Source organism: Labeo rohita, chromosome 3, assembly GCF_022985175.1.
Source record: "Labeo rohita strain BAU-BD-2019 chromosome 3, IGBB_LRoh.1.0, whole genome shotgun sequence".
In the NCBI taxonomy this organism is placed as follows: domain Eukaryota; kingdom Metazoa; phylum Chordata; class Actinopteri; order Cypriniformes; family Cyprinidae; genus Labeo; species Labeo rohita.
Window position 1 is genome coordinate 1022704 of NC_066871.1, and position 27971 is coordinate 1050674.

Below are 27971 nucleotides of genomic sequence, written 5' to 3' on the forward strand. Positions count from 1 at the left end.
TTCATCATTATCTAATCACTTGTAAATGATTTATAACTTAATCTACAAAGCATATATAAAAATAGTAACATATCACTTATTAATCGTTTATGAATGCATAGTCATGTTTTGTAAATGATTAGTTAATTATTAACTAATTACTTGTAAATGAATTAACAAAACATACACAAATTATTAGCATATCACTTAGTAATCTTTTATAAATGTTTTGTAAATGTTTATTTCATCATTAACTAATTGCTTATAAATTACTTACAACTGAACGTTATTATTAAGTGTTACCGTGTTTTCTTCAGAATCTGTATTGCTTCAGTTAATAGAAAGCAAAGTGAATGTCTTTGTATTTTTGTTTCCCAATAAAAAAACAAACAAACAAACAAACCAAAAAAAAAAAACATTAATTTAAATTATTATGTTTTATTACTTATATATGAGACAGAGGGGGCCTGGGATGCGATTTTTCCCGAAATATATATTTACATCAGAATATACACTACCGTTCAAAAGTTTGGGGTCAGTACATTTTTATTGTTTCTTTTTTCTTTTTTTTTTTTCTTTTTTTAAGAAATTAATACTTTTATTCACCAAGGATGTATTAAGTTAATAATTAAAAGTTTATTAAAAGTTAATAATAAATAATTTACATTGTTATAAAATATTTATATTTTGAATAAACACTGTACTTTTTAAACTTGTTATTCATGAAAGAATCCTGAAAAAAAAAAATCGCAGGTTCCAAAAAATATTTGGCAGCACAACTGTTGATATTATTCAACATTGATCATTCTAATAATAAATCCGCATATTAGAATGATTTCTGAAGGATCATGTGACACTTTGATAAAATTGATAAATTGATAAAAATTCAGCTTTTCATCACAGGAATAAATTCTATTTTAAAGTATGTTAAAATAAAAAACATTATTTTACATTGTAAAAACATTTTGCAATATTACTGTTTTTTTCTATATTTTTAATCAAATAAATGCAGCCTTGCTGAGCATAAGAGACTTCTTTAAAGACTATTACAAGTCTTACTGACCCCAAACTTTTGAACGGTAGTGTATTAAAAATCAAAAAAATACATGAAACCATCTTTTCGTCCTTCAAATGGCATCAAACTGGCTCCAGGCTATTTTGTTCATTTTATCTTTACAGACAATTCAAAGTTCAGTAACACAATGAGAAGCATGCAATAAAGCGGCACGTTAACTGATTAGCACTTTGCAAAATGTTGTTAATATTAGTAAAACATTAAAGACAGCAGCCTGGCTTCCACGGTTACATAATACACAGCTCACGTCACTTCTTATTCCAGTGCTGTTCAACACAAACACTGTCTCACACCAGAGATCCTTCTGATCTTCTCTTCTCTTCACAGCAGTGACTTTAAACATCTCATATGGAGGAATCAGCACCTCTTCCTCATAAGGAAACTTCGAGTATTTTGTCAAATTTGCACCTTCACAAGTTTTAATTTCAAAACAAGACGCATTTCCAAAAACTTCTGTTACTGTACGATTAAGAGAGGAAGAAGCAAACTGGCCAAAACGAACTGTTGTGTTTAGAACATCCTTGTTAAATTGAAGATTTGTACCTCGATAAGTCGAAAAGCATTTATTTTGTGTTTTATTCAGAATCTGTATCGCTTCAGTTAATAAAAAGTGAAGTGAATACCATTCGTATGTGTTGTTTTTGTATTTGTCTTTATCACTACGAACAGCATTATTAAAATCTCGATATACATTAAAGCCTGAGTTGGTGTACATATAAATGGCAATTGAATGATTCCTTGTCAAGTTGTCTTCTGGTGCCGTGGCATTCACTTCACCTTCTTGCCAAGATTTTTTAAATTCAGGTAAGTCAGACATTTCCTTCTCTAGATATTTAGTCTTCACTAGATTCGCCATTTCCTTTGTACAGCTGTCATAATTGTCATCAACTGAATTTGGTGCCATATCCAGTGGAAATATCTGTCCTGCAGCAGCATTTCTGTGATCCTACAGCAACAGAAATCATAATGATTAATCATCAGTATTCATGTCTGCAATATTCAAACTTAAACACAAGCTTACCTGTCCTAGAGCAGCTAAAATAAGAAGAAGAGCTTCAATGATCAGCAGCATCTTAATTTAGTCAAAGTCCTCAGCTGCTGATACATAACAATAAACACAAAAGAATATTACAAATACTCGTCACTACAGTATAATACCGTTTTAACAGCTCAAGGTCACTTTACAATAGAGTAATGACATAGCAGTTAAGATAAAACAACAAGAGGAATAAAGCAAGCATGTGTCACAAAAAGCTTTGATGTTGGAACTATTATAGAGAACTCTTAGTTTAACTTCAGATTTACCTGGTAACGCTGGCTTGTTTTCGTTGTGTTTCAGGAGCAATGATGAGAGATCGATGAAGGCAGTCGCTCACAGCCAGACACCAATAATTAACCCAAGATATGAGGAAGTTGACTATTTTATTTTGAGGTTATCGGTTATTTACTACTGAAATCTAATCTTTTTCATTTAATGCAAGCAACATCATTTGGGACTGAATGTAATGTGTGAGACTCAGCATTTTGTGGTTTTTATGAGAGCCGTTGCTCAATTTATACATTTTGTAAAACTTCATGCTGGTAATAAAGCCAACAACAATAAAACCACAAGCTTCTTCAGCACAAAGACAACCACAAAAACTCCACCACACAAGATCTTGCCAATCCTGTCAATCCTTTCAGTCTTTACCTTAAATAACAAATACTTTCACATTTACCATGATAGAATAGAAATCCACTGTTCACTTTCAGTTAACATCAAATATGATGTATGAAAAAACACATAACAAGTAAACATTCATGTAACAAATGTATTTTTTTTATGCTGTGTTATGCTGCATTGCACTCAAAATTCAACTCAAATATTATTAGCATGCTAGTGCTGCCACTTAGTTAGCTACATTGTATTATACACTGTATATTTCACATTTTTATTGGAAATATGAAATTCTATAAATATGCATCAGTTCACACTAAATTGACATTTTCATCAGTTATTTGCAATAATCAATTGTAACAATTTGTGTTGCTGGAAAAAAATACTGAATTTTCCTTCTTTGTTTTCTTTTTTTGTTGTTGTTGTTGTTGTTTTTATATCCTGGTGCCATGTATTTCTTTTCAGCATGTTTCCAAGCACTTGCAAAATTAGATTGCATTTTCTTCTCTAGATATTCTGTCTCCACCAGGTCGGCAGTTTCTGAGTTTTAACAGCTGAAGTGTGATATTGACGCATTTAGCTCAGCTAGGCTGCTGAACTCATCATAACGCAGCACTTGTGAAGATCTGTGTGTGTTTTCACACTGGACAAGTTGTGAAATGTTAAAAAACTTTATCTTTTTATGGTTTAAGATTTTTACTTTATATCAGTATTTTGAGCACTTATGACTATAAAAGTTAGAGATGCCAAAAGGATTCTGCATCCAAAAGAAATATAAAAAGAAATATAAGCAGACAGGTGAAGCTGCAGAATGATCATGATAAAAGGTTATTGTTTATATTAAATTTATAACTTGCTATCCATTATACAATTCGAAGCTGATTGGCTAATAAAAGTGCAATAGTGCAACAGGACTCCAACAGCAGTTTCACCTTTTGTATCACTGCGCTTACAGTATTTCTCACAGCAAGTGTCATGACGGATGCTGAATCCACTATAATTTTAAAAATAAAATTGTTTTGTGTCACAAAATGTAGTTTTAAGAGTTTTCGTAGGTAAAAATGTACTTGTTTAGACTTCAAATATGTGGTTTGTTAATAAAGGTAACGTTTATTTGAAAATTTGCTTCAACATTTTCGGAGACGTGAGCTCCAGGGCGCAGGTGAGCATTTAGCGCTCATAAACCCACCGAGAGCAGCATTACCTTGGCCAGATCTTCTGGAATTTGGTGCTGGCTCTATAGTGCTTCAACATGAGATATAATTTGTTTTGGGTAAATCTAATGGCATTGATCCATTATTTGTTCTAGAGCACATTTCGTCACTTTATATTTTATGTAACTTAAATGCTATACAGTATATCAGAGTACTGTATTTGAAGTGCCTAGCAACTTTTATGATTTTTGAGAATGTTTGACATAATTGAGATTACAATGAAGTGCTGAGCTTCGCATGCTTTGTCTACTTCATAGTAAATGTGAAAAATAGTGTTTTCTAGGCATGTACGGAGGATGAATCATGACTATGGTGTTAAAAGTTTAAAATCAGTTTCAGAGAATGACCAGTGGATGGTGTTGAAACCACACAGCACAAGTTCACTCAGGGCTTCATGTCAATAGGTGCATTTCAAAAAGATCAGGGTATCTATTCTTTTTCTGGAGATCTACCTTCCAGCAAAGTTCAGTTTCAACCCTGATCAAAAAAAAAAAAAACAACTGAACCAGACCATTAAAAGAGAAGTCCACTTCCAGAACAAAAATTGACAGATAATGTATGTGTTTTTTGAGGAAAACATTTCAGGATTTTTCTCCATATAATGGACTGATATGGTGCCCCGATTTTGAATTTCCAAAATGCAGTTTAAATGCGGCTTCAAACGATCCCAAATGCAGTTGTAAATGATCCCAGCTGAGGAAGAAGGGTCTTATCTAGCGTAACGATCGGTTATTTTCATAAAAATAATACAATTTATATACTTTTTAATGTCAAACGCTCGTCTTGTCTTACTCTGCCTGGACTGTTTTTTTTTTTTTTTTTTTTTTTTTTTTGTTTTTTTTTCCAGTTCATGACAGTTAGGGTATGTTGAAAAACTCCCATCTCATGTTCTCCCTCAACTTCAAAATCGTCCTATATCGCTGTTTTAGCTTTTTTGTAAAAGGTGTTTGATCTTCTTTGCATGTTCTTCTGCAGCGATGTAGGATGATTTTGAAATGATTTTTGAAGTTGAGGGAGAAAATACAATCAGAGTTTTTCAACATACCCTAACTGTCTTAAGTCAGAATACAGAGTTCAGGGAGAGCAAGACAAGACGATAGGTTGAATAGCATTTACTTTGTGTTTTTTTCAATATCTGTATTGCATCTGTTAACAGAAAGTGAAGTGAATACCATGTGAATGTCCCCTCTTTATACTTTTCTTTGCCAGTGCGAGTGGCAACAGTGAAATAACTGTATATTTTAGAGTCTTTGTTAGTGTAAACATGAATAGCAACTGAATGAATGTGCTGCAAGTTGTCCTCTGCTTTCTTGGCATTCTCCTTCTTGCCAAGTCTTATTAAATACAACTGATTCAGATCTTTCCTTCACTAGATATTTTGTCTTCATCGGATTCATCATTTTCACAGTACAACCGTGATATTGATCATCAGCTGAATTCGGTGCCATATCCAGTGGAAATATCTGTCCATCAACAGCAGCTCTGTGATCCTGCAAAATCAGGAATCATAATAATCGATCATCAGAATTCACATCTGTAATATGCACACCAGAACACAATCTTACCTGTCCTAGAACAGCTAAAATGAGAAGAAGAGCTTCAATGATCAGCAGCATCTTGATTCAGTCTAGTAGAACTAGTAGGTTGTACAGTTGCTGAAAGACAAGAACGCAACAAAGACAGTATAAAATCTATGACCTAAACAAGAATATTTCAAGAGATTTGCACAATAAAACTCACTACCATAAAACAGGTTTACATTTACATAAGTGGCAAAAGGATTTGAAATAAACATGATCTTCACTGATGAAAGTTGACCCTTCTCACACCAAACTTACCCATCTTTTTAGCAGATCCTGTGTTTTCTTTTCGTTACTTTTTTTTTAGAAAAGTCTGTCACTCACAGCCAGACGAGAACAACTGTGTGACAAGTGGCCTTAAATAATGTCTTCTTGATGCGTCTAGCTCATCTAAAATGTTTATTATCTTATATTAGCTTATCTGACCTCAGCCCAACTGTAAGGAATCTCTCACTCAAGTTTAGAAAACCTGTCTGGCAAATCGAAAATATTCAGTAATGTGATGCAAAAAGATTACATATATCCGACACTTTAGAAATGCAGATTTTAAAACAAGATATGGCCTAAAAAATGTGACTTATGCAAATGAAACAAAACAAATCTCTTAGTTCAGAACATCACTCAATTCAATTCAATTCAATTCAATATCAATTTCGTTTTAGGCTTCTTCTGACTTCTTCTTTCGGTTTGTTTTTGCGTGTTTGCTGTTGACTTTGTCACCAGTGTACACCTGAGTTCAAAAGGGGGAAAACTGTGTTCAACAGATAGCAATGTTGAAATCAAGGTAATTTGCCTTATTTCCTAAAACTTGACTTTTGATCAAGTCCGGTACTATACACAGACAAAACCCACTCACATTGTCCTCAGAAAAGTTAAAATCTGGTCTGAATTATGTTTTGATCAGCTTTCAGCATTTACTAATGGATCTGTTTTATCTTTTTGCTCTACACTGTAAAAAGTTTTCACCAGTTTCAGCTTAAAAACTTAGGTTAAGCAGCTGCCTAAATCCGCTTAAAGAGGTCATCCGATACAATCTTTACTTTTACATGTTGTTTGAATATAACTGTGTGTTGGCAGTGTGTGTACACATCCACCCTATAATGATAAAAATCCACCCAGTGGTTTTATTCTGTAAAAATAATATCCCCTTTTTCAAATCGAGCCATTCTCAGCTCCCTGACGGTGTGACATCACTCCAACAATGGCCGCTCCCACGATAGTTGATTAACATGAACATCTTACCTTAGACCCACCTTAAATGAGCAGTAACAGTCCAATCGCCATTGTTTCAATGCCGGAACAGGGACGTAGACAAGAATGGCTAAGCGATTGAAGTGTTCTGTTGTTGGATGCAATAATGAACATAGTAGTCGTCATTTTCGTGGCTAAACACGGCTAAAGTAAACAGGCTTGTCACTCCACAGAGAGAAGAGAAGGGTGGGGTGAGCAGAGCTCATTAACATTTAAAGTAACATCGACCATAAGTTACAAAAGGTGTTGTTTTACACAACCATTAAGACATTTTAACCGAAGCATATTATAAAATTTTCATTAAGACCCTAAAGAATCATATCAACTAGTGGAAAATGGGCATCCGATGACTCCTATAAAAGTCAACTAATAAGTTCAATCAACAATCAACAGTGCAAGTCATTTTAATTCACTTTATTGTGAGTTGAAATTACTTGTAGTACTAAGTTGATTTAACTTAAAATTTTTAGGCAGCTGCTGAACTTTTAGTTTTTAAGTTGAAACTGAAAATAAAGGTTATAAGGGTTGAAGGTCAGATCTATAACTGGTGAGAGATCCAGCTCATTAATAATCTGAGCCAAATCTCAAAGTAAGTGTCTAGGAATACACAGAGATGAATCATGACTTGGCTGGGCTGTTGTAATAAAAAGTTATAATGGATTTCAGACAATGGCTGTTTTGACAGAAAAAACAACCAAAAATTACAATGAACAGGCTTCACTTTTTCTGTACCATTATTCGCACCAGTTTATAATATGAGAAATCTTATATTATAAACTGTTATATTATAAACTGTTGACTGTTAAGCATGACACAAATACTACCTTTATACTATGAGTTGGACAAACCAATGGTTTAGAAAAGACAAAAGCACAGATGGTGAGAGAAAAACTGAATTCTTTATTGGACACTAAATGTATACAGAGAAATAAGGCATCAAAAGGTGGCAGTAGAGAGTAAAGGGTCAGGTTTCTGCTTCCATTTGCGTGACACACAAGCTCAAACATCTCCAGCTTTGAGTCTCTCTCATAGACTGTCTGTGGGATTGGGATTTTGGGGTCAGTCTGAATGGAGGAGCATGGGAGCCCTTTCTATAAAGGTCTGATGCGGTCTAGGGATGTAACAATATGAACATTTCTTATCACAATTATAGTGAGCTAAATTATCACGGTTATCAGTATTATCATGGTATTGTTAAAATGTGCTGGAAATGTTCAAAAAGTACTGACACATGAAACATTTTACCACCTTTTGTATTTAGATTCAACAAAAATTAAATAAAATTACTTTTTGTTTGCATTAACACTAAAACAATAACTTTACCTATGATGTCTGAATTTTAAATGACAACATGACTGACAACAGTTTATCTCATATGAAATGTTCAAATAAAACTTCGAAAAGGTTTCATAAAATGGTAAACCTCACATTTAAGCCATTAAATAAAGAAAAGGGTTAAGTGCCATCGAATCTTTTCTAAAAGTCAGAACTTTCAGAGGTACATTCTTCATTCATATATTTAATTAGATTAATCCCTTAGCACTCTTTCAAAACCTTGCATCTTTCCGCCACATTTTCACACAAAACGAAACTACACTGCCTGCTGTGCGCATGTGAGATTGTTACCTAAAACTTTGCTTTATGCTGGACAGTATTTATTTATCCTCAGTTGTTCAAATCAAGGTAATCGGATACGGTTTTAATGATAATTAAATGTGAAACGGTAATAGTAACCGTGGAGGGTTTTTATCACGATTTATCATTAAACCGGTAATCTTTCCATCCCTAATCTGGTCCAAGTAATTTAAGCCTTAAAATGTATGTAAAATTGTCTGTGTTAATTCAAGGAACTGGACTAAACAGGTTCAATATATAGTTAGGCCTATAGGTTCCTTTCAGGACTGAATTTTACCAAGGGGAAACACCAACCTGTTTCCCACAATCTCACTGCTGCGTCCTTCCCTCCCCTTGTAACTCCTAGCAGTTTCAACTGAAAGCAAGTTACACTGACTGATCACTGACACACCAGTAATGTTCTTTTCTAAGCACATTTATAAAATATACTTAAATATCCTAATTGAACTATGGCCTAATCCTGGCTTAGCGTAAGCAATGTCTGTGAAACTGGGGCCCAAATACAGTGCAATGAAGCAAAAAAGTATTAAGTCAGTTTTTATTTTTAAATGTTTTAAGTGGATTGAACTTTTGTTTAGGTTTACTAAAACAAATTAAACTCAACAAGCAGAAAAAAAAAAAAAAAAAAAAAAAAACTTTTTTATTGTTATGATAACATTTTTTGCTGCAAGCTGTGGTGGTGGCAATGATATTGCTGGCAGTTAGCTATAGCAAGCACTAAAATTATAGTATAACTAAAATTTAGTATAAATAAATAAATGTTTCAGAATAACAAAATCTCTTACAGGCCACTCTTTATTTCACTACACCAGGGATCTTTCTGACCTTTTCTTGTTTTGACAGCAGTGACTTTAAACTTCTCATATGGAGGAATCACCACCTCTTTATAATGAAGAAGTTTAGAGTATTTTGACTCATCCGCACCTTTACAAATGTGGATTTGAAAACAAGATACATTTTTCAAAACCCATCGTTTTTTTACGATCAAGAGAGGATAATGCAAATGAGCCAAAGCAAACCTCTTTGTTCAGAACATGCTTTTTAAATTCAGCTTTGGTACCATGAAAAGTTGAATAACATTTCTTTTGAGTTTTCTAAAGAAAGTGAAGTGAATACCATTTGTATCTCATTTGCACTGTTTTTTTTACAACTTTTTTTTTTACCACGAGTGTCAGGATTAAAATGCTACATTACATTACAATACATTACTATCACTGTACACATAAATAGCAGTTTATCATTTTGCAGTTTATCATTTTGCTTTTTGGCAGATTCTTTCCCTTTATTCCAAGCAATTTCAAAATCATTTGAGTTGTTAATTTCCTTCTTTAGATATTTTGTCTCTACTAGGTTTGCCATTTTCTCTCTACAACCCTCATATTGGCCATCAACTGAATTCAATGCCATATCCAGAGTGAGAGTCTGGTGTGTATGTTGTTTCACACAGGGCAGTTTCTGTCATGTCAGTACCAGAAAACAGGTTTGACTTGATGAGCAGATTGTGATCAAACGTGAATCTGCAAGAGATACAAATCTTCATCAGTCAATTCATTCTTTATGCCAAGTCACACATCAATAAATACAGTGTATCTTTAACAAACATTTAGATCTGAAGCATAAATGCAACTGCATGCAGCAAATAGCTGACATGCACACTGGTTCTCTTATTAGTCATAAATCTGTAACAGTCTAGGCTGCTTTGATATTATTGCTGTTCAGATGTCACGATAGAGAGCAGCCTACATTTCTATCCATCTTTTTCTTTACATAAGAGTGAGGGTGGCCATTTGTAAATTTTATGGCTCTGGCTTTTGGTCTTATCTTATCTCATCTCGTCTAGCTATTTTTAGCCGAATGAAACAGCTAATTTTCCTCCTTTATAGTGGTGGGCACTTTCGAAACACTACTTTGTGAAGCTTTGAAACTTTTGAGAATTAATTGTTTGAAAAACATTGGTTCGGAGTGCATCAAACTGCCGTCAAAAAGTCACGTGATTTCAGTAAAAATCGCCCCCCATCACTTTCATTTATTTAGAGACATTTTTAACCTGACATTTGTGTAATTAAAAGGAAGAGAAGTAGTCTCTTACTGGCCTCTAAATACAAGCTCTTCATAAAATAAACAAAAAAAGCCCTGCAAATTAATATATTATACATAGCTATAGTTAAATATAGTTAGCGCTTCGAAACAGTGAATCATTTTGCAAAGCAATTGGCTCGACTGATTTGATGCTTCGAAAAGGTTTGTCTCACTCATCACTACTACTGTATATTGCAAATGTATGTGTGTTACCATATTATTCTAATGTATTATCAATTATGAGCACACTGGTTTGTGGTGCAAACAGTTTTAACATCTAGTGCACATTGTTATTTTTCTTGTTAATTCCCTATAGCAGATTATGAACCGCAACACGTTCTCATTCCCAACCCATCACGTACTGACGCTTGGTCAGGACCCTTTGGCGTCATTTTGACGCTTAAGGTACCCCTAGCGTCACTTTTGGACGTGCAGGATCCTCCAAGGATTTCAGTTGTTTGCCTTAATTTAATGGTTTGCATGCATTTGTAAAACAAGATACTAATACTTTTATATACATTTATACTTTCATTGGAGCACCTAAACCCAACCTTACCCCAAACTTACCCACTTCTGAACAATATAAAACACGTAACAGGCAAATATAAGTACAGTAATAAGTATTTATTGCAGAAACTGACCATAAACAAGCAGTATAAATGCATTTCAAACAAGTCGTGTTGCATTCCAGGTCTTCTAAAGCCATACGATATCTTTATGTGGAGAAGAGTGTAAAACATAAGGTTTTATTAGCTGAAAATGATACTGCTCCGTTAATGCCCTTACATCTCATTCAAAAAGATACTCCCGAACATGTTTTAAAATTTATTTACGCACAAACAGACTGCTTTATTTGTCGAAAAATGATGCTAAAGGGTTCTGACCAAGCGTCAATATGTGACGAGTTGGGAGTGAGAATGTGTTGAACCTGAAGTCCCACCTATAGGCTTACTTCCGCATTGAAGAAAAAGGCACTAGGCCTGCGTCCCAGTGTGCATACCATCTACCCTAAATTCTATGTGATACTAGTAAATTTCAATACTATTTAGGGCAGATAGGGAGGATAGTATGCACATTGGCACGCAGGGTAGATGACAGTAGTGGCACCTAACCTTGAGGAAGAAGCTTTTCTGTCAGTTTTGTAACAGTTTCTTCACAGAGATAAGAAACTGGACATCAGTGTTAAGAATACATTTCCCATAATGTTTTGGTGAAGGAGTTTGCTCTGAGGAAAGGAAATGATTGAAAGCATGGAAAGTATGGAATCCCTGTAAAGCACTGTTCAAAAACACAACACACCTGAACAAGCTAATCAATGTCTTTAAGATCACCAGAAAGCTACAGGCAGGTGTGTTTGATTGGACACCCCTGACTTAAGTAAACAGTTTGTCGTTAGTCGTCATTGTTAAATACAAGGAAGAAAAAAAAACAGCACCTTCAGGTGATTTTGGTAGCCTGATAACCAAATTTTGTGGTATTTGCTGTGAAATGTGCTGATGACATTTATAATGGGGTTCTTGTGAGAATGGGTTTGACACTTTGTTAGAGTAAAAGTGGAAAAAGGTTATGTGTCCGTAGGCTATTATGTGTAAGAGGTAAAAGACTACCTTATTATAAAATTTTAATTCATTTCAGTAAATGCTTACACGTTCTGACCAGTAGATGGCAATGATGACAAAACACCAAAGTCTTTGAAAGAGGTAATTTCCTTTTTTTTTTTTCATTAATAACAAGGGTAAGGACTTAGTAAAATACTACATATGATTTATCCAGTATAAAGCATGTTTTAGATTTAATATAAACATTTCATATACCTGTGAATTTTGAAATTTAAATAATTAATGAAAATAAAGGATTTGAGAGACTGACCCTAAATTTTGTCAGATGATTTTTCAGTGCCAAACTCTGGATGCATCAGTGTATTTTTATGTTTTTGTAAATTACACAAAAATGTATGTAAAATTACAGAAATAATGGTAATGATAATTTATGAAATCACCACCAGATGGTGCAAATGGACAGAACACTTTTGCTCACACTGTAAAACAATCCTCTGTATTCATGTTTGTAATATTCATGTCAGTATTCATGTCTATAATATTCACATGCCAAAGACCACATACTTATAACATTAATGTGAAAATAAAAAAAATACAAAAAATAAAATAAAAATGATTTAAGTTTCAACATTAACATTAAACAGCATGTATTTGCCTTCTACAACCATGGCTGCTAGAAATTAACTGTTCAATTTCAGTTGTCAGCAAATATGATGCATGTAAAAAAAATGTTTCACATAGTCCTAAGACACAGTGATTAAGTAAACTTTTAATTTAACAAATTGAATACTTTATGCTGGCAGTTATTAGCAATTTTATTTATGTATCCTCAGTTTATTGTTATTTCTTCTTTTTTATGCGAAGCACTTTGAATTACCTTTGTGTATGCTATGTGAATAAGCTTACCTTGCCTTACCTCAAACAGCAAAAAAAAAAAAAAAAAAAAAAAAAAAAAGTATAATAATAATTTAACAGTACTTTTTGCTGAGACTTCAGTCTAAGTAACTGTGTTTAAGTAATGCATCTGTTTGTGGTGATGACGTGAAGAAATTGCATTAAAAAAAATGAACAATCCAGTATAACAGCAGTTGTGTGATTCGTTGTCAAGTGCCAAAATAAGTTTATATTTAATTGCTACAATTAATAAATGCTTTTATTGACACAGTGTTCTAATTTGTCTTGTTTTTTTTTATTAGATCAGATCATATGTAAAACTGTCGCATGGTCATGTTACAATGTGCCCCTTACATGTTGTATCGGACCTACAAAGCATGTTTTTAACTTTCACAAAAATGTGTTTGTTTAAAAAACAAGGGTATTCACACAAATTGGGAAAGATTAAATTAATTTTCAAGTTCTTTTCTTCAGTCTCTGAGAAATGGTATGAAACTGTCCCCTGAATATCTGCTTTGCATGACAGGCAATTCAAGGTTGAGAAACAACAAGAAACATGCAGAATCATCCAGTTAAGTTAGCAGGTAAACACTTTGCAAAATAAGGTTAAAATGAGTAAAATATTAAGGAAAGCAACACAGTTTCCACTGTTACACAAAGCACAGTTCATACCATTACAGAAAGCATCACGGCTTCTACTGTCACAAAATCCACAGTTCAGGTAACTTTTTTTTCCAGAGCTTTTCACCATATACACAGTGTCACACCAGAGATCAGGCTGATCTGTTCTGTTTTTGACAGCAGTGACTTTAAATGTCTCATATGGAGGAATCAGCACCTCTTCCTGTTCAGGATACTTTGAATAATTTGCTATGTAGACACCTTCACAAGTGTAGATTTCAAAACAAGATGTATTTCCAAAATCTTTTGTTACATTACGATTAAGGGAAGAAGATGTAAATTGGCCGAAACGAATCTCGTTGTTCAGAACATTTTTAACAAATGTAACATTTGTACCTCGATATGTTACATTAAAGCATGCTTTTTGTTTTAGTTTCAGAATCTTTATAGCATCTGTTAACAAAAAGTGAAGTGAATACCATTTGAATGACTTGTTTGCGTAGTCTTGTTTACTACTACGGACATCTTCATTGAATTTGCCATATACATCATAAGCGCTGTTAGTGTACACGTAAATGGCGATTGAATGATTCCTTGTCAAGTTAACTTCTGGTGATTTGGATTTATTTTCACCTTCTTGCCAAGCCTCTTTAAAAACAGACGACTTATTGAGTTCATCCTGTAGATAATCTGTCTCCACCTTGTTTGTCATGTTCTCTCTACAACCCTCATATTGGTCATCAACAGAGTTCAGTGCCATATCCAATGGAAATTCAACAGCAGCTCTGTGATCCTGCAGCAACAGGAATCATAATGATCAGTCATCAGTATTCATGTCTGTAATATTCATACTAGAACACAAGCTTACCTGTCCTAGAGCAGGTGAAATGAGAAGAAGAGCTTCAATTATCAGCAGCATCTTGATTCAGTCAAATCCCTCAGATGCTGAAAGATGACAAGAAACAATAGGGTTAGTTCCCAAAATAATGCAGTTGCTACATTTCTATCTCCCAATGAACCATCAGTCCTAGTAGACATCATAACAGAGAATGGGTGGAACATTAACATTTATGGCTGTGAGTGTACAGTGTCCCTAAGTGGAAGGAAGTGATAGTCAACTTCCTTTTGTTCTTTGTTGTATATTGCTGGAGTAATTAAGAACTTAACAGTTAGCACTTTAGCAAGCTGCTCCACCAGTTTGGCGTAGTAGGGAGGGTCTGCTTCAGAGTTCCCCACAGACTGAGTAGGAGCTGATTTGCACTGTTCATTTCTCTAACATACTTTTTGTTTTTCCTACACTCTTTTATCCAGTGTCCTGGATTGCAACAGTAATGACAATTGCCCCCTTTAGGACATTCACATTCTTGTCGGTTTGCTGTGTTTACTTTAAAGGATGCTGCTGCAATCTTTACTCTTGCCTTGACAACAGAGTCTCTTTCCGAAGTAGCTAACCTGTCCTGCTTTGGCAGAACCTGATTTCACCAAGTACGACATGTTCCTGGATCAACATCTTTGTTGACCCTGGAACAACATTGTGATTAACCAATCAGATTTTAAAAAAACAGTTTATAGTTTTTGTGAAGTTTAGGCTTACAGTCATGTTTGGTGCTTGTACATCAGTGTCATTTACATATACTTTCCTCTGATTTTAGGGATTACTCATGGGTGAGGTTAGGTTTAAGTGTAGGGATGTGGTCAAGATTAAATTTTTGGATTAAAATCTTGTTCCAGGGTCAACAAAATATGTTGACCCAGGAACACATCTAACTCAGCAAAATCAGGACGTGCCCTGCTTTGTTGGGTTTTACTGGACCATGTAATCTAAGAAAGGCAGTGCATTTCTATATTCTGATAAAAGGTCATCAATACATGTACAAACTAGTGGTCCTTCATCATCCAGTACCTTCTCTAGAGTGTCAGCTTTTCCACTGTATGCTGCAGCTGACTGACAAAACTTTTCAGTGTACTCACAGTTTCACCTTTCTTCTGCATACAACTAGCGACCTTTGACCAATCCACTTTTGGTCCAGCAATGTTTTTTAAATCTCTCAGAACACCCACTCTCAATTCATCTTTACTAGCATGTTAAAACTCTGAATTATTTACAGCATTTCAAAATCAATGAATTCAGACTGAATTCTGGGTTACTTCAGATAGAGACATATCATAGAGCCGCATCTTCTTAGACAGCTCTTCCTAAATTCGGAAACATTTTCCACTAATGGCAAGCTCTCAGCAAGTTGTTCTATGGCTTCAGGGCTTAAGGTTGTACTGACCGCTTGTATGGGGGTTGCCGATGGAACCGTGTCAACCCCTTCTGCCCTAGCATTTAGTTTTGCTCCACACGCTTCAAATGCATTTACATTTTCATCTATTAATCCAGTATTGCTATTGTCGTCTCATCTACAAAAAGACTGTAAGTCAGGATAGTTTTTATCTGGCTGTTGGTCTTTTGAATCACTTTTTAGTGAGACAGGACACTACCCTGGTGAAAAAAACCAGCATATGCTGGTAGGTATGTTTTGATGCTGGGATGCTGGTTAGGTATGTTTTGACACTGGTTTAAGGTGGTCCTTAGCTGGTTTATGCTTGTCATGTTGCTGGTCAAGGACCAGCATAAACCAGCAAAGGACCATCATAAACCAGCATCAAAACATACCTAACCAGCATCCCAGCATCAAAACATGCCTACCAGCATATGCTGTTTTTTTCACCAGGGTATAGTTTAAAGTTGTTTGTTTGTTCTTTTCATTTAGCAATACACTGGGCTTGTTCTTATGCTAAGGATAAGTTAAATTCTCTGTGGCAGCAGATAATGCTTTTAATGTTTTTCTTTCTGATACATGCCCCAAGTACATTTTTGCATTCTTCAGTTGACCATACTTTTTCTGGATCAGTATTTTGGATACAATATTTCTTTGTTAAATGCAGTCTGACTGACTCTCACTGTCACTACTGAGTCCATTTGCTCTCATAACAATGATTTGAACAATGATTTGTCTGTCCATGAAGGGAAAGCAAGTCCACGTTTCTCAGTCAATGGAATCAGCTGAGCATTCCTTCTTAACATTTTGTAATGTCTCTCTGACACAACAGGATACTTCTAATACCTCCCTTGCAAGCAGAGGATAAATTTGTTAACAGAAGACAACTGTTGTTGACAAACATGCCGGCACGTTTTCTGGCAGTTTTTATGATAACCCCTAAAAGAAACTTCAATTACTCCCATAATATACACATAACAACAACAAAATGTTGTGCTTTTGTAAAATAAAAAAAACAAACAGGGTGCCCTCTCTGCCACCTCGGTCTCTGTGATCTTCATTTTAGAAATGCGTCACAAAAATGAACTGAAACTCAGCGAATACTCAACATACACATGAGAGATATATCTAGAGAAACCTTGACATCTATTTTTAAAGTAAGTCAGTCAGTGAAATAAAGTAATCCATATGAAACCAACGCGATGTCCATTCTTTCCCGTCTGACTTCATTGTCTTTAATGTGATCACACCCACAAGCCACTTTCACTTTTGATATTACACATCTTTTATTAGCCTACTTGCATTAACTGTTATTGTGTTACTGTGACATAACTTGTATGGGATCGCAGGACACTAACATGGGGTTAGCTGTAGCATACATGGTGTAAATATTTCCACACAAGCTAGTGTAGCATGTTTTAAAATAAGTATTATTTTGTGATTCCACTTGCCATGACCATATTTGGGGTTTCCTGCCGCCATACTGGCAGATATTTTTGACCATATTTGGGGGGTTTGCACACTTTGGGCAAATTCTAAACGGAAGTGAGCATCCCTATGCCCTATACTCCCTTTGAAAGACAGAGCCCTTTGAAGTGTGTTCTTTTAAGGGAGGAGGGCATTTCTGTCTCATATAAGTATTTGGAACTCCATTGGTGAATGACTGAGCAAATGTTACCTTGACAACGCTGCGCGTGGATGCAGCATTTAACACTCCATCGGTTATAGTAAATAAATATTTCTTCTCATTATTATTATTTTATTTGAATATTCTCTAACTGTGCTGTAATTCAGTAAGGGCCATATTTTTAATGTAACAGATGAATTCATATGATATATATGTATGACTGTGATCTAAAGCCCTAATGTGACATGTAGATGCTTCGCTGATTAATTTTCTTTACTTAAGCATTTTTTTTAATGTCTGTAAATTTCTCTTTTTCACAGCATGTGCATCGCTGGCACACAATATGCAGAATTCAACATTTGAAGTGGATCAACACCTTTCATCAAAGTTATCCTAAAACCAAAACAATACCCGTTCTTGTCTTTGGACAACTTGTGGTGTATGCTGCATGCTGCACGAGTCCTCACATATATATATACAGAAACAGGACTGGACAGCTAGTTGTCTGTCATGTCATTCAGTGCAAGAGAGCCACTCTGCTCCACAAACATGCATCTACCATGTGCTGCGTGCTTTCATGTGTGGTTTCGGTAACTTACAGTGATAGAGAAATGAGCTGAGTGTTACCTGAAAGTTTTATATCCAGTTTCCACCAGAGTTCCTCCCGGCAGTTTTGTGCTCTGTCCGCAACTTAAATGATCCACTCTTCACCCAAATATAAAAGCTACTGTTGGTTAATGAAGGTTTGATGGATGAACTCACGGCTTGATTGGACTCTTGTCATGTAAGAAAGTGATAAGACTTTAAGTTTTATGGACGTTGCCATCTTTGATTATTACTTTGGTCTCTGTTGCTATGGTTACTGATAAGGAATCCAGGCTTGACTCCCACTGCACGTTCATACAGACAGTTTTCGAAACGCTTCTGTAACCTGCTGTATGAACGGGACATTTCGAGACTCAGACATGTAAGTAAATGCGGTTGTCGATCCCAAAAACTGAAAGTATGAACGTAGCCAATGACACAATCAAACATGAGGGAAAATTAGGTCACAGAGTACATAGGGAATGAAAACACAATAAATAGTCCTGGGGTGTGACAGTTACTCTCCTCACATTCTTTGTTACCAGCTTCACAGACTGCAGACATTGCAGACATGATTGACTGATGGCTCATTATGGGAAGCTCTTTGTCTCTCAGGTGTGAATCACTAAATATTTTCACTCCTTCGCCTACAGGCATTTCGATCACAAAACATGTTTTACAAATGTTAAATCAACATATTGTTTCCTGTAAAGAATGATTTTCACATCATTTTGTGGCAAAAATTCTAGTCGACGACATCCTGTTCAGGGCCGGCGTTTCTGTATGGCAGTTGCCATACCCTAGCCCAGTCAGGTGTGCCATAGAAAATTATCCAAACTTCATATCTCTATTACATTTCATTATTATTATTTTAACTCAATTCTATTGGTCTTCCTTATGTCTGTTTGAGAGTTTCACAAATATTTAACCATTGAAAAGCATTCAAAAAAGCTTGTCACTAAACCCTGTAACGCCATTGGATCTTCAAACTATCAGTGAAACCCTGTAACTTCACCCCGCGTTCATTCAGAAAGAAGCGCAGCACACAGCCTGATGACAGCTCTCTGCTTGTTCGCAATGCAAGGGTAAATAAAGAGCTGATGTTTGAATAAGTACAGTGCTTGCTTTATTCAAACACTACGTAAAGGCTATTTTTTGTGTGTGTGTGTGTGTTTGAAGAGCGGAGTAGAGTCTTAACGTTTGCCATCTTTATAGCCAATATACTTTTATACGTTTCAAATATCATGTGCATAAAACACTTTATTGTTTATATCATGAGATTTTGCCCAGTGTATGAAACAACAAGAAAAACTAAGTGCCCATACAGCTACAATAAAAGTATACTAATACAGTGCACTTGACAGCCATTCTAATGATAGACAAAACGCAGATCTCCGTCATTCGCTGGTCAAAAATATTATTAACTCCATTTGAGCTTGATTTTCATTCATCTTCAAAATGTTAAGTGCAAGGGTCTGATAAAGCCACAATACCAACTCTGACGTTGATGTTTAATTATTGGAGAAAAAAAAAAAAATCTCTTTCTATCCCTTTACACCACTGCCATTCCCTGTGGTTTTGTGAAACGCTGCCACTGATCCTGTTCTTAAAATTTTTGTGAACAAATGTTCTGTATGTATTTTAGGGCTTTATTTCAGTGACTAGTTTTTAGGTTTTTACTAACCACGCATAAACATTGTTTTCTCAAAAACACAAACATGTACAGTACATTCATGCTACTGACATATGTGACCCTGGACCACAAAACCAGTCATAAGGGTCAATTTTTCAAAATTGAGATTTATACTTCATCTGAAAGCTGAACAATTAAGCTTTCCATTGATGTGTGGTTTGTTAAGACAGGACAATATTTGGTCAAGATACAACTATTTGAAAACCTGGAATTTGATGGTGCAAAAAAATCTAAATATTGAGAAAACTGCCTTTAAAGTTGTCCAAATAAAGTTCTTAACAAAGTATATTACTAATCAAAAATTAAGTTTTGATATAATCAAAATATCTTAATGGAACATGATCTTTACTTAATTTCCTAATGATTTTTGCCATAAAATAAAAATCTAGAATTTTGACCCATACAATGTTTTTTGGCTATTGCTACAAATATACCCCAGCGACTTAAGACTGATTTTGTGGTCCAGGGTCACATATTATTGTAGCCCAGTTTGTGCTGAATACAGTGTTATCAGACTTTCCCCATTAATGTTTTTAAGATACTGAAAAAAACACACATGTCAGGGCATGTCAAACCTTCTCCAGTACCTCCAATCCCCCTTATACCCCAGAGGGTTAACCTTCCCTGGCAAAGCAGAGGATACACCAATAACACCTCTGACAAAGCAGAGGATAACCTAGTTAGCACACATAATGTATTCAACCTTTCCTGACAACACAGAGGATAACCAACTTGCTTACACGCTGTAATAGTTGTTAACCTTCTCTGACTACACAGATGATGATAATAAACCTTCCCTGGCAAAGCAGATGATAATTAGTCTGTTAACCAAACCCTGCAGCTGTTTCTTAACACTTCTCTGGCAGTGGAAAGGATAACCATATGTACTGGTCTGTAGTGGATCTTTGAATAGAGTAAGACTCACCAAATTGTTGTTGAGCTGAAAAAAAGGTTCTGGAATTTAGTCTGACTGATGATGGAGTAATGTCTGGCAAGAAGCTCTATCCGGGTCACGGCATCAAAACTGTTGGAAATTCAGAAGCAAAGACAATTTTATCTGTAAACAAATCCAGAAAAGCCAGGGATCAACAGTAGTCATCAAACCAACAGATCAGGAATGTGGCTTTTTTATGATATATGTTTTTTTTTTTTTTCTGGGTGTGTGCATGTGTGACATAAGGTCTTAGTTACATCAAGGAAAACAGGATTCCAACCAGCATCACTGACATGAGAGGCGCGTGCACTAGTGAACCACCCTGCTCTGAGTTTCTTCACAAACCCAGTCACATATAGAAAACTAAAAGAAATGTACAGAAATCCTACCAGTGATACAGAGAAAAACCTTTCTGTTTGGATCAAAATAACTAGATTAACATTTTTAAGGCCTACAAAATTAAACTGCCTCTTTGATATTGTATGCAAAAGTACTTGGACTTATTGTTGCTTCACTTTTGGAGTGTTAGTTTTATTTAATTTTGATTCATATAAAATATTTACTTCCAGAACAAAAATTTCCAGATTATTTCCTTTTCATCCAAGAAGTTCATACTCGCGGGGCACCACAGAAGTCCTCTACGTGGAAACAAATTCTGATATGCTTTCCTCAAAAAAACATTTTTTTTTATGACTGAAGAAAGAAAGACATGATCATCTTGGATGACAAGGGAGTGAGCATCAGGGTTATGAACTTCATCGTTTTCTGTATGTCTGCCTGTTCCAGTGTACCCTTATATGATTTTGTTCCTGTACAGTTTAAGCTTGTTAGTTTATTTGCTCATTAGCCATTATTAGTTAACTCCCATCACCTGTTTGCCCCTCGTCAGCTGCCTTTCCTTTCTGTTCAGTTTACGTTTGGTTATTGTTTAGAGTCACATGTGTTTATGTTAACAGGAGTTATTACCTTTCATGTATCATGTAGATTACAATTAAAGACATTTTGTGAATTACCTTCATCTTTATTGCCTTCCATGGTGGAACTGTGACAGTGAGTACATTATCTGTCATTTTTTGTTCTGGACGCAACCGGTAGTTTTCAGATACCAATGGTTGTGGCTAAACAATGTAACACTTTAGAATAATGGTCCACTGTTGACAAGTAACTATGCAGGAAGTAATAGGTAGTATTACATTAACACTGAGCTTAATAGTACTAACTTATATGGCAACGTGATCTCATGATAAAGCATATGTATTTTACGTAAAATGTTGTTCTACAAAACGTACATTTACTTACATTTTTCCAGACACTAAATGTCATGAATCCTGTCTGATCTGCCACCACCAAAGGTCGCCTGTGCATCTTACTGACATTTCACATTACACACACAATTGCACCACACCCCAGACTACGTTCCCTATCATCCATTGCGCTGATTACACGCACACAGCGGTATCCAATCAGACACTCTATATAAGCCTTGGAATTCCTCTTGCTATAGTGGGGGCTATAGTGACTGCTCAGCCCCCCTAAAAAAATTGCTATCAGCTCCATAAACTGTACACTAATTTTTTATTGCCTCAGTCCCCTTTAAATTTCATATGAAAATGGTGGCAGACTTCAGCTCCTCCCCGTATTTCTGCAGCGCAGAGCGAGAAACAGAGGACAAGGTGTGTGTTTATTGATAGATTGTTATAATATCTGCATCTGTGCAGTTCTTTGTCATAAATGCACTTTACAAAATATCATGGGGGAGCACATATGAACGCATACTTTATAAAACTATCATGTTGCCATTTTCATTTGAAAATGTAACTCTTAATATAATACATGTTACAGTGCATGTGGCAAAGAGGTTCGTATACTTGTTTTAAAGAAAGCGTTGTACTAGAAATGCAACAGTAAAATTTTGTGTTTGTAACTAATATAAACAGGTGTGTGTGTGAGATCAGGAAGACTTGTATTTGGCTTATTCAGTTCTCAAATGTTATACCTATCCAGGCAATACAGTGGAATACTGCAATAAGTTTATTAAACCACCCTAGTCAATATACTGTATATATCTCCTCACTGGGGGCTGAGCCCCCCTAAATGAAAAACCTAGAATCGCCCCTGGCACTCTCCTAGTGTTAGCAACCGTACGGAGCCTTTCCTAAGTTATCTAATCATTCGAGTCCTGTTTCCACACCTTGTTATCTCATCTTGTCTGTTTTGCTGCCTGTCTTGAAAACTCTTGCTTGTGTATCGGATCACCCTTTTTCCTAGCCCCTTGGATTACATTCGCCATTGATCGACCCTCGCCTGTGTCACGGATTACTCTTGTGTTTTGTCCTTACACCTGTTTGCCCTTGTTCGACCCTGCCTGCTGTTTTCACCCTGTCTCATCTAAATAAAGCTTTGCATATGGATCCACCCGCTTCATGCGTCTCTCACTCCATTACATTAAAACGTACAATACTTACGTTTTTACAGCATCTAAACATACAAATTATTACGTATTTATAGCATTTAAACGTACACAGTAAAATCCCCAGTGTTAAAGCAACACTGTTTCAGAGTGTATTTGGTCCCACTTCAAATAGTGTTAAAGTCACCAGCTCCACTCATTACTAAACAGATTGACAGAAGCTCTTATTGAGAATTATCAGAGGTTTAAATGTTGATGATTTATTGGTTAAAAACGATGCCACCATCATGGAGATCAAGGCTTGCTTTAGTTGAGCTCTTCACCCTTGATTTGCTGTTTTAGATTCAGCTCAGTTCTTTACATTGAACATGTAACTGGTACTACATGGTAAGATGTTCATTGTGGCCCAAACAGATTACATTGAAAGTTCTTTTTTTTATATTTTGATGTTGCGCATCTAATTCTGTGAAGCTACAGTATGAGAACAATATGTTGCAGTAGTCAATTATCATGAATAATTTTAAATTTATGCCCATACTTGTTTATTGTTCACTGTATTAAACATACACACAAAGACATCAAGAATCAGCATATGAATCTCAAAAATGGTGACAATCATCAAAATGTTTCACACTGCAATGCATGCTGGGTAACACCATAGTACAAAACTCCCATCATGCTCTGCAGTATGACTATTTATTGTCACCACTGTTGTGGATCATACAATAATTGTTCATGTCTTAAAGCTTGAGCTAAAACTCTCAATCGTCTAAGTATTAAGGGGCCATATGTTTAAAATTTAGTTTATTTAGTTTATAAATTTAGTGTTTGTTTTTAGCTGTTTTGTAGTGATGTAGATGAATCTAAATCAACAAACCAAATAGAAAAAAAACACTTTGTGAAGATGAGCCAAATGCTTTACAAGCAAGAAGTGTAATCTGCTACATCAAGCATTTGATTCAGTGCAAGTGCTTCCAGTGAAACACTATTGCAATCACTTAAAGGGGTCATCCGATGCCCATTTTCCACAAGTTGATGTGATTCTTTAGGGTCTTAACGAAAAGTCTCTAATATACTCTTTTAAGGAAAGGTGATCACAAAGATTCATAAAAAAAACCTTTATACTCACCTCTGCTGTAAGTGAAGCTGGATCATGAATGATTCGCGTGAACATAGATGGATATATGTAGATCGGGAGGCCCATTATTTTCACAAACAAACATAATCTACTGCATCTTCAGCAGCTCAGATGTCGGGAGTAAATGACGACCACTATGTTCATTATTACATCCAGCAACAGAACACCTGAATTGCTTAATCTGAGATATTCTTGTCTAACTTACATCCCTGCTCCGGCATGGAAACAATGGAGGTCGGGCTGTTACAGCTGATCTGAGGTAAGACGCTCATGTCAATCAACTATCGTGGGAGCGGCCTCACATCACACCGACAGTAAATTTGGTTATGCTAGCATTTGTGGAAAAATATTTAAACGACGTGTGTTACAACTAACCCCGCGTTAGTTTGTGCCCCCTAAATTAGTTAGCAGATAAGCGTTTTGAAAAAAAAAAATGTTACAATTGATAAAATATTAAAAACACTGACACAGTTTCCACTGTTAAAACAGTTCAGGTCACTTCTTTTTCATGAGCTTTTCAACACATACACCGTCACACCAGAAGCCTTTCTGATCTTTACTTGTCTCGACATCAGTGACTTTAAACTTTAGTTTAGTTAGACTTTAGACTAGTATTGGCAATTAATTTTAGTAATTAAAGTTTAGCAGACTTAAAAGATCACTTCCAGAGCGCAGGCCGAAGAAAGATTTCTTAGTGATGCAGATATCTAGTGACAAAATTAAAGCATGCTGAGATTAATTAGATAGTAAAAGAATGCAAATAAAAGCAAAAATTAAGCAGTCATGCCTTTTTACTCCATAAATGTACACAAGTTGTATTTACATTATATTTGAAAGCACTAGACTGAATAATAAATGTGTTGTGACATTTACTTTGAAAATAAATATAATTTGTTTATATTAGGCATGGTTGTCTTTTATCTTATTTAACCATAATCATGATACTATAACTGTCGTGTTAACTTTCCCGCGAACATACGCACATAAATCATAACTGGGACTAAAGAAATTAAATAATTATGGTGGAGCCTCAACACTCGATTAGCGGTGTTGCGCATTATAGCCATTCCCGCTGCCGCTGAAATGAATGACCGCTTAGGGAGTGCCTCTTGATCGCTTTCTGTAGCCTAGCTATATATTTATAAGTTTTAATGTTTTATTTTTAATTTTATTAGTTTTAAATCACTGCAGAGTTCAAGAAGAGACAATGGCATTTAACAGTTCTTATGTTCTTTTCATTTATGAAGAATTATAAGCGTGTATTTTATGTATATTTGTTCAGCCTGGCAGATTGTTCACAAGCGTAGCAAAAGTTTATATATATATATATATATATATATATATATATATATATATATATATATATAATATATATATTATATATATATATAATAATGGATGTAAGGAAGGATTTTTTTTTTTTTTTTTTTTTTATTGCGCTGCTTGTCTATTTTTCTTCAAAGCTCCAACTTAGATGGCCTATTTTGGTTTGATTGCTTGTGTTACGTGAGAAAATAAAACATGTTAACTGATGCAGTAGCCTAGTTTTAATGCAGGTGCAGTTCAGGTCGCGGTCTTTGTCAAACGGGTCGGGTACAGAATTAGTGCTGCTGTCGGATAACGGTCGGGTGTTTTGTTAACCAGGCTATTGCGGCTGCTGGTTTAACACGCGGGCACCATGGAGGACTCTGCTTTCCGTCTCTCGATCAGATAATCTACAGTAAAACTCTTTTCAAAGTGTACACACATGAAAGAAACATGTGTCACACCAGAGATTTTTTTTACAGTGCAAAAAATTCCACCTCCGATGTAAATAATAAATACATATAAGCAAGAAGAAGAAGGATATAAAATATTTCTGATATATACTTGTCTTGACAGCAGTGACTTTAAATGTCTCATACGGAGGAATCAACACCTCTTGCTCAATAGGAAATATAGAATATTTTGTCACATCAGCACCTTCACAAGTGTAGATTTCAAAACAAGATTTAGTTCTAAAAACTTGTGCCACGTAATGATTAAGAGAGGAGGATGTAAATGAGCCAAAACGAATCTCTTTGTTCAGAATGTTCTTATCAAATGTAACATTTGTACCACGATAAGTCGAATAACACCTGTTTTGTGTTTTCTTCAGAATCTGTATCGCTTCTGTTAACAGAAAGTGAAGTGAATACCATTTGAATGTCCCTTCTTTGTATTTCTGTTTCTCACTACGAACAGCATTATTGAAATCACGATACATCATAAACCGTGAGTTTGTGTAAACATAAAATGCTAGTGAATGATGTTTTGACAAGTTATCTTCTGGTTTCCTGGCTTTGCGTACACCCTTTTCCCAAAGTTTTGCAAATTCACTTTCAGGCTGAGATCTTTCCTTCTTTAGATATTTTGTCTCCACCAGATTCATCATTTTCTCTGTACAACCTTCATATTGATCATCAACTGAATTCGGTGCCATATCCAATGAAAATGTCTGTTCTTCAACAGCAGCTCTGTGATCCTGCAGCAACAGGAATCATAATGATCAATCATCAGTATTCATGTCTGTAATATTCATACACAAGATTACCTGTTCTAGAGCAGCTAAAATGAGAAGAGCTTCAATGATCAGCCGCATCTCGATTCAGGCTCAAGTTCCTCAGATTATCTAGTAGAAAAACTGATGCTGAAAAGACAGAAGTTTCACAATGCTGGCTTGAAACATGGCTTAAAATATAATAATTTGAAAAAATATGTATTGTTATATTGACCTATTACTTTAACCCCAAACTTACCAGAGAATATTGTTGTCTCTTTTTGTCAGATTCTGTTTTTTCTTTACATTTTTCAGGAGTTCAGATGCAACGACAAGAGAGAAGATCAAAAAAGTCAGTCACTCACAGCCAGACGATTCATGTCAAGTCAAGATATTTTCCATTTGTGGTTTCACACCGGACAAACTCTGGAGTCGTCGCCAAATTTTTAAGATTTAAGATCATAACATAAACATAAAAACACAAAACTGAATTAAAACTAATGCATCAAGTTCATCTGATGCAACACGTTTGAAGGCCCAAAAAAAACAAAAAAAACTAAAAGTTCCTGTCTGTCTAAAATGAGTAATAGGGGCCTCAAGTAACCTACATATATTTAAAAAACATGCACTAACAAAACAATATGTTCAGTCGTCTTAATTAAACTGAGGAACGTTTTTCTGCACAATGCAAGTTCATGTAAAACAACTACAATAAGTCTGTTAAAACAAATAACACAAGCTTTGCTCTTCTGAACAAAGAAAACTACAAAAAGACAAGCTTACCTGTCCTAGAGCAGCTACAATGAGAAGAAAAGTTACAATGATCAGCAGCATCTTGATTTAGTCAAATCCCTCAGATGATCTAGTAGATCTAGTGAAGAGCAGATGCTGAAAAACAACCAGAAACACAGCAGCATTTCACAAATATCACACCTATCACCCCAGCAAAAATGTGTCTGACAATTAAACTGTGTTCACCAATGACTTTACCCCTGTCATATTTTGTGTTTTGATTTTGTTATTCTTCAGGATCTCAGGAGCAATGATGAGAGGAGAAGATCTGAAAATTCAGTCCCCCACAGCCGGCAAAATGAAAGCTGAGGAAGTTGGCTTTTTCATACTGGGAATATTTGTATGTGTCTGTTCTGTGTGTGTGCATGTATGTTAAGTAGTGATGTAGTTTTAGGCAGCATTTTTTCTTGCTTTGAGTATACTAGGATAATAAAATGATTTCATGCTCTGATGAAATTTGCATACT

At 35.3% G+C, this 27971-nt stretch overlaps 2 protein-coding genes across 11 annotated transcripts; both read right to left on the minus strand.

Moving 5' to 3' along the window:
• Positions 1-690: 690 nt before the first annotated feature.
• LOC127162836 (ecto-ADP-ribosyltransferase 5-like) lies at positions 691-24245 on the minus strand. Of its 4 annotated transcripts, XM_051105714.1 has the most exons (4): positions 24187-24245; positions 20639-20737; positions 14413-14489; positions 691-2000 (listed from the first exon to the last, which is right to left on the minus strand). In XM_051105714.1, the coding sequence occupies exons 3-4, from the start codon at positions 14461-14463 to the stop codon at positions 1209-1211; spliced, it is 843 nt and encodes a 280-aa protein (XP_050961671.1). In that variant the 5' UTR covers positions 14464-14489; positions 20639-20737; positions 24187-24245; the 3' UTR covers positions 691-1208. The 4 variants fall into 4 exon arrangements, with proteins under 4 accessions (XP_050961671.1, XP_050961670.1, XP_050961669.1 ...); XM_051105713.1 differs by lacking the exons at positions 14413-14489; positions 20639-20737; positions 24187-24245 and adding exons at positions 2076-2149; positions 2360-2436; XM_051105712.1 differs by lacking the exons at positions 14413-14489; positions 20639-20737; positions 24187-24245 and adding exons at positions 2076-2152; positions 2360-2432.
• On the minus strand, positions 13309-27789 carry LOC127162834 (ecto-ADP-ribosyltransferase 5-like). 7 transcript variants are annotated; one of them, XM_051105707.1, is made up of 5 exons: positions 27704-27789; positions 27497-27601; positions 26973-27013; positions 26768-26863; positions 13309-14337 (listed from the first exon to the last, which is right to left on the minus strand). In XM_051105707.1, the coding sequence occupies exons 4-5, from the start codon at positions 26813-26815 to the stop codon at positions 13501-13503; spliced, it is 885 nt and encodes a 294-aa protein (XP_050961664.1). In that variant the 5' UTR covers positions 26816-26863; positions 26973-27013; positions 27497-27601; positions 27704-27789; the 3' UTR covers positions 13309-13500. The 7 variants fall into 7 exon arrangements, with proteins under 7 accessions (XP_050961664.1, XP_050961665.1, XP_050961661.1 ...); XM_051105708.1 differs by having other exon boundaries at positions 26768-26845; positions 26973-27139; XM_051105704.1 differs by having other exon boundaries at positions 26768-26845; positions 27497-27789.
• Positions 27790-27971: the final 182 nt, after the last annotated feature.

Bases quoted from the DNA above. Each gene is read 5' to 3' on its own strand.
- LOC127162836 (XM_051105714.1), bottom strand. From the start codon at position 14,463: ATGCTGCTGATAATTGAAGCTCTTCTTCTCATTTCACCTGCTCTAGGA. The intron at 2,001-14,412 runs GTAAGCTTGTGT...CTGTTGCTGTAG, and splicing joins TTTCACCTGCTCTAGGACAG to GATCACAGAAATGCTGCTGC.
- LOC127162834 (XM_051105707.1), bottom strand. From the start codon at position 26,815: ATGCGGCTGATCATTGAAGCTCTTCTCATTTTAGCTGCTCTAGAACAG. The intron at 14,338-26,767 runs GTAATCTTGTGT...CTGTTGCTGCAG, and splicing joins TTTTAGCTGCTCTAGAACAG to GATCACAGAGCTGCTGTTGA.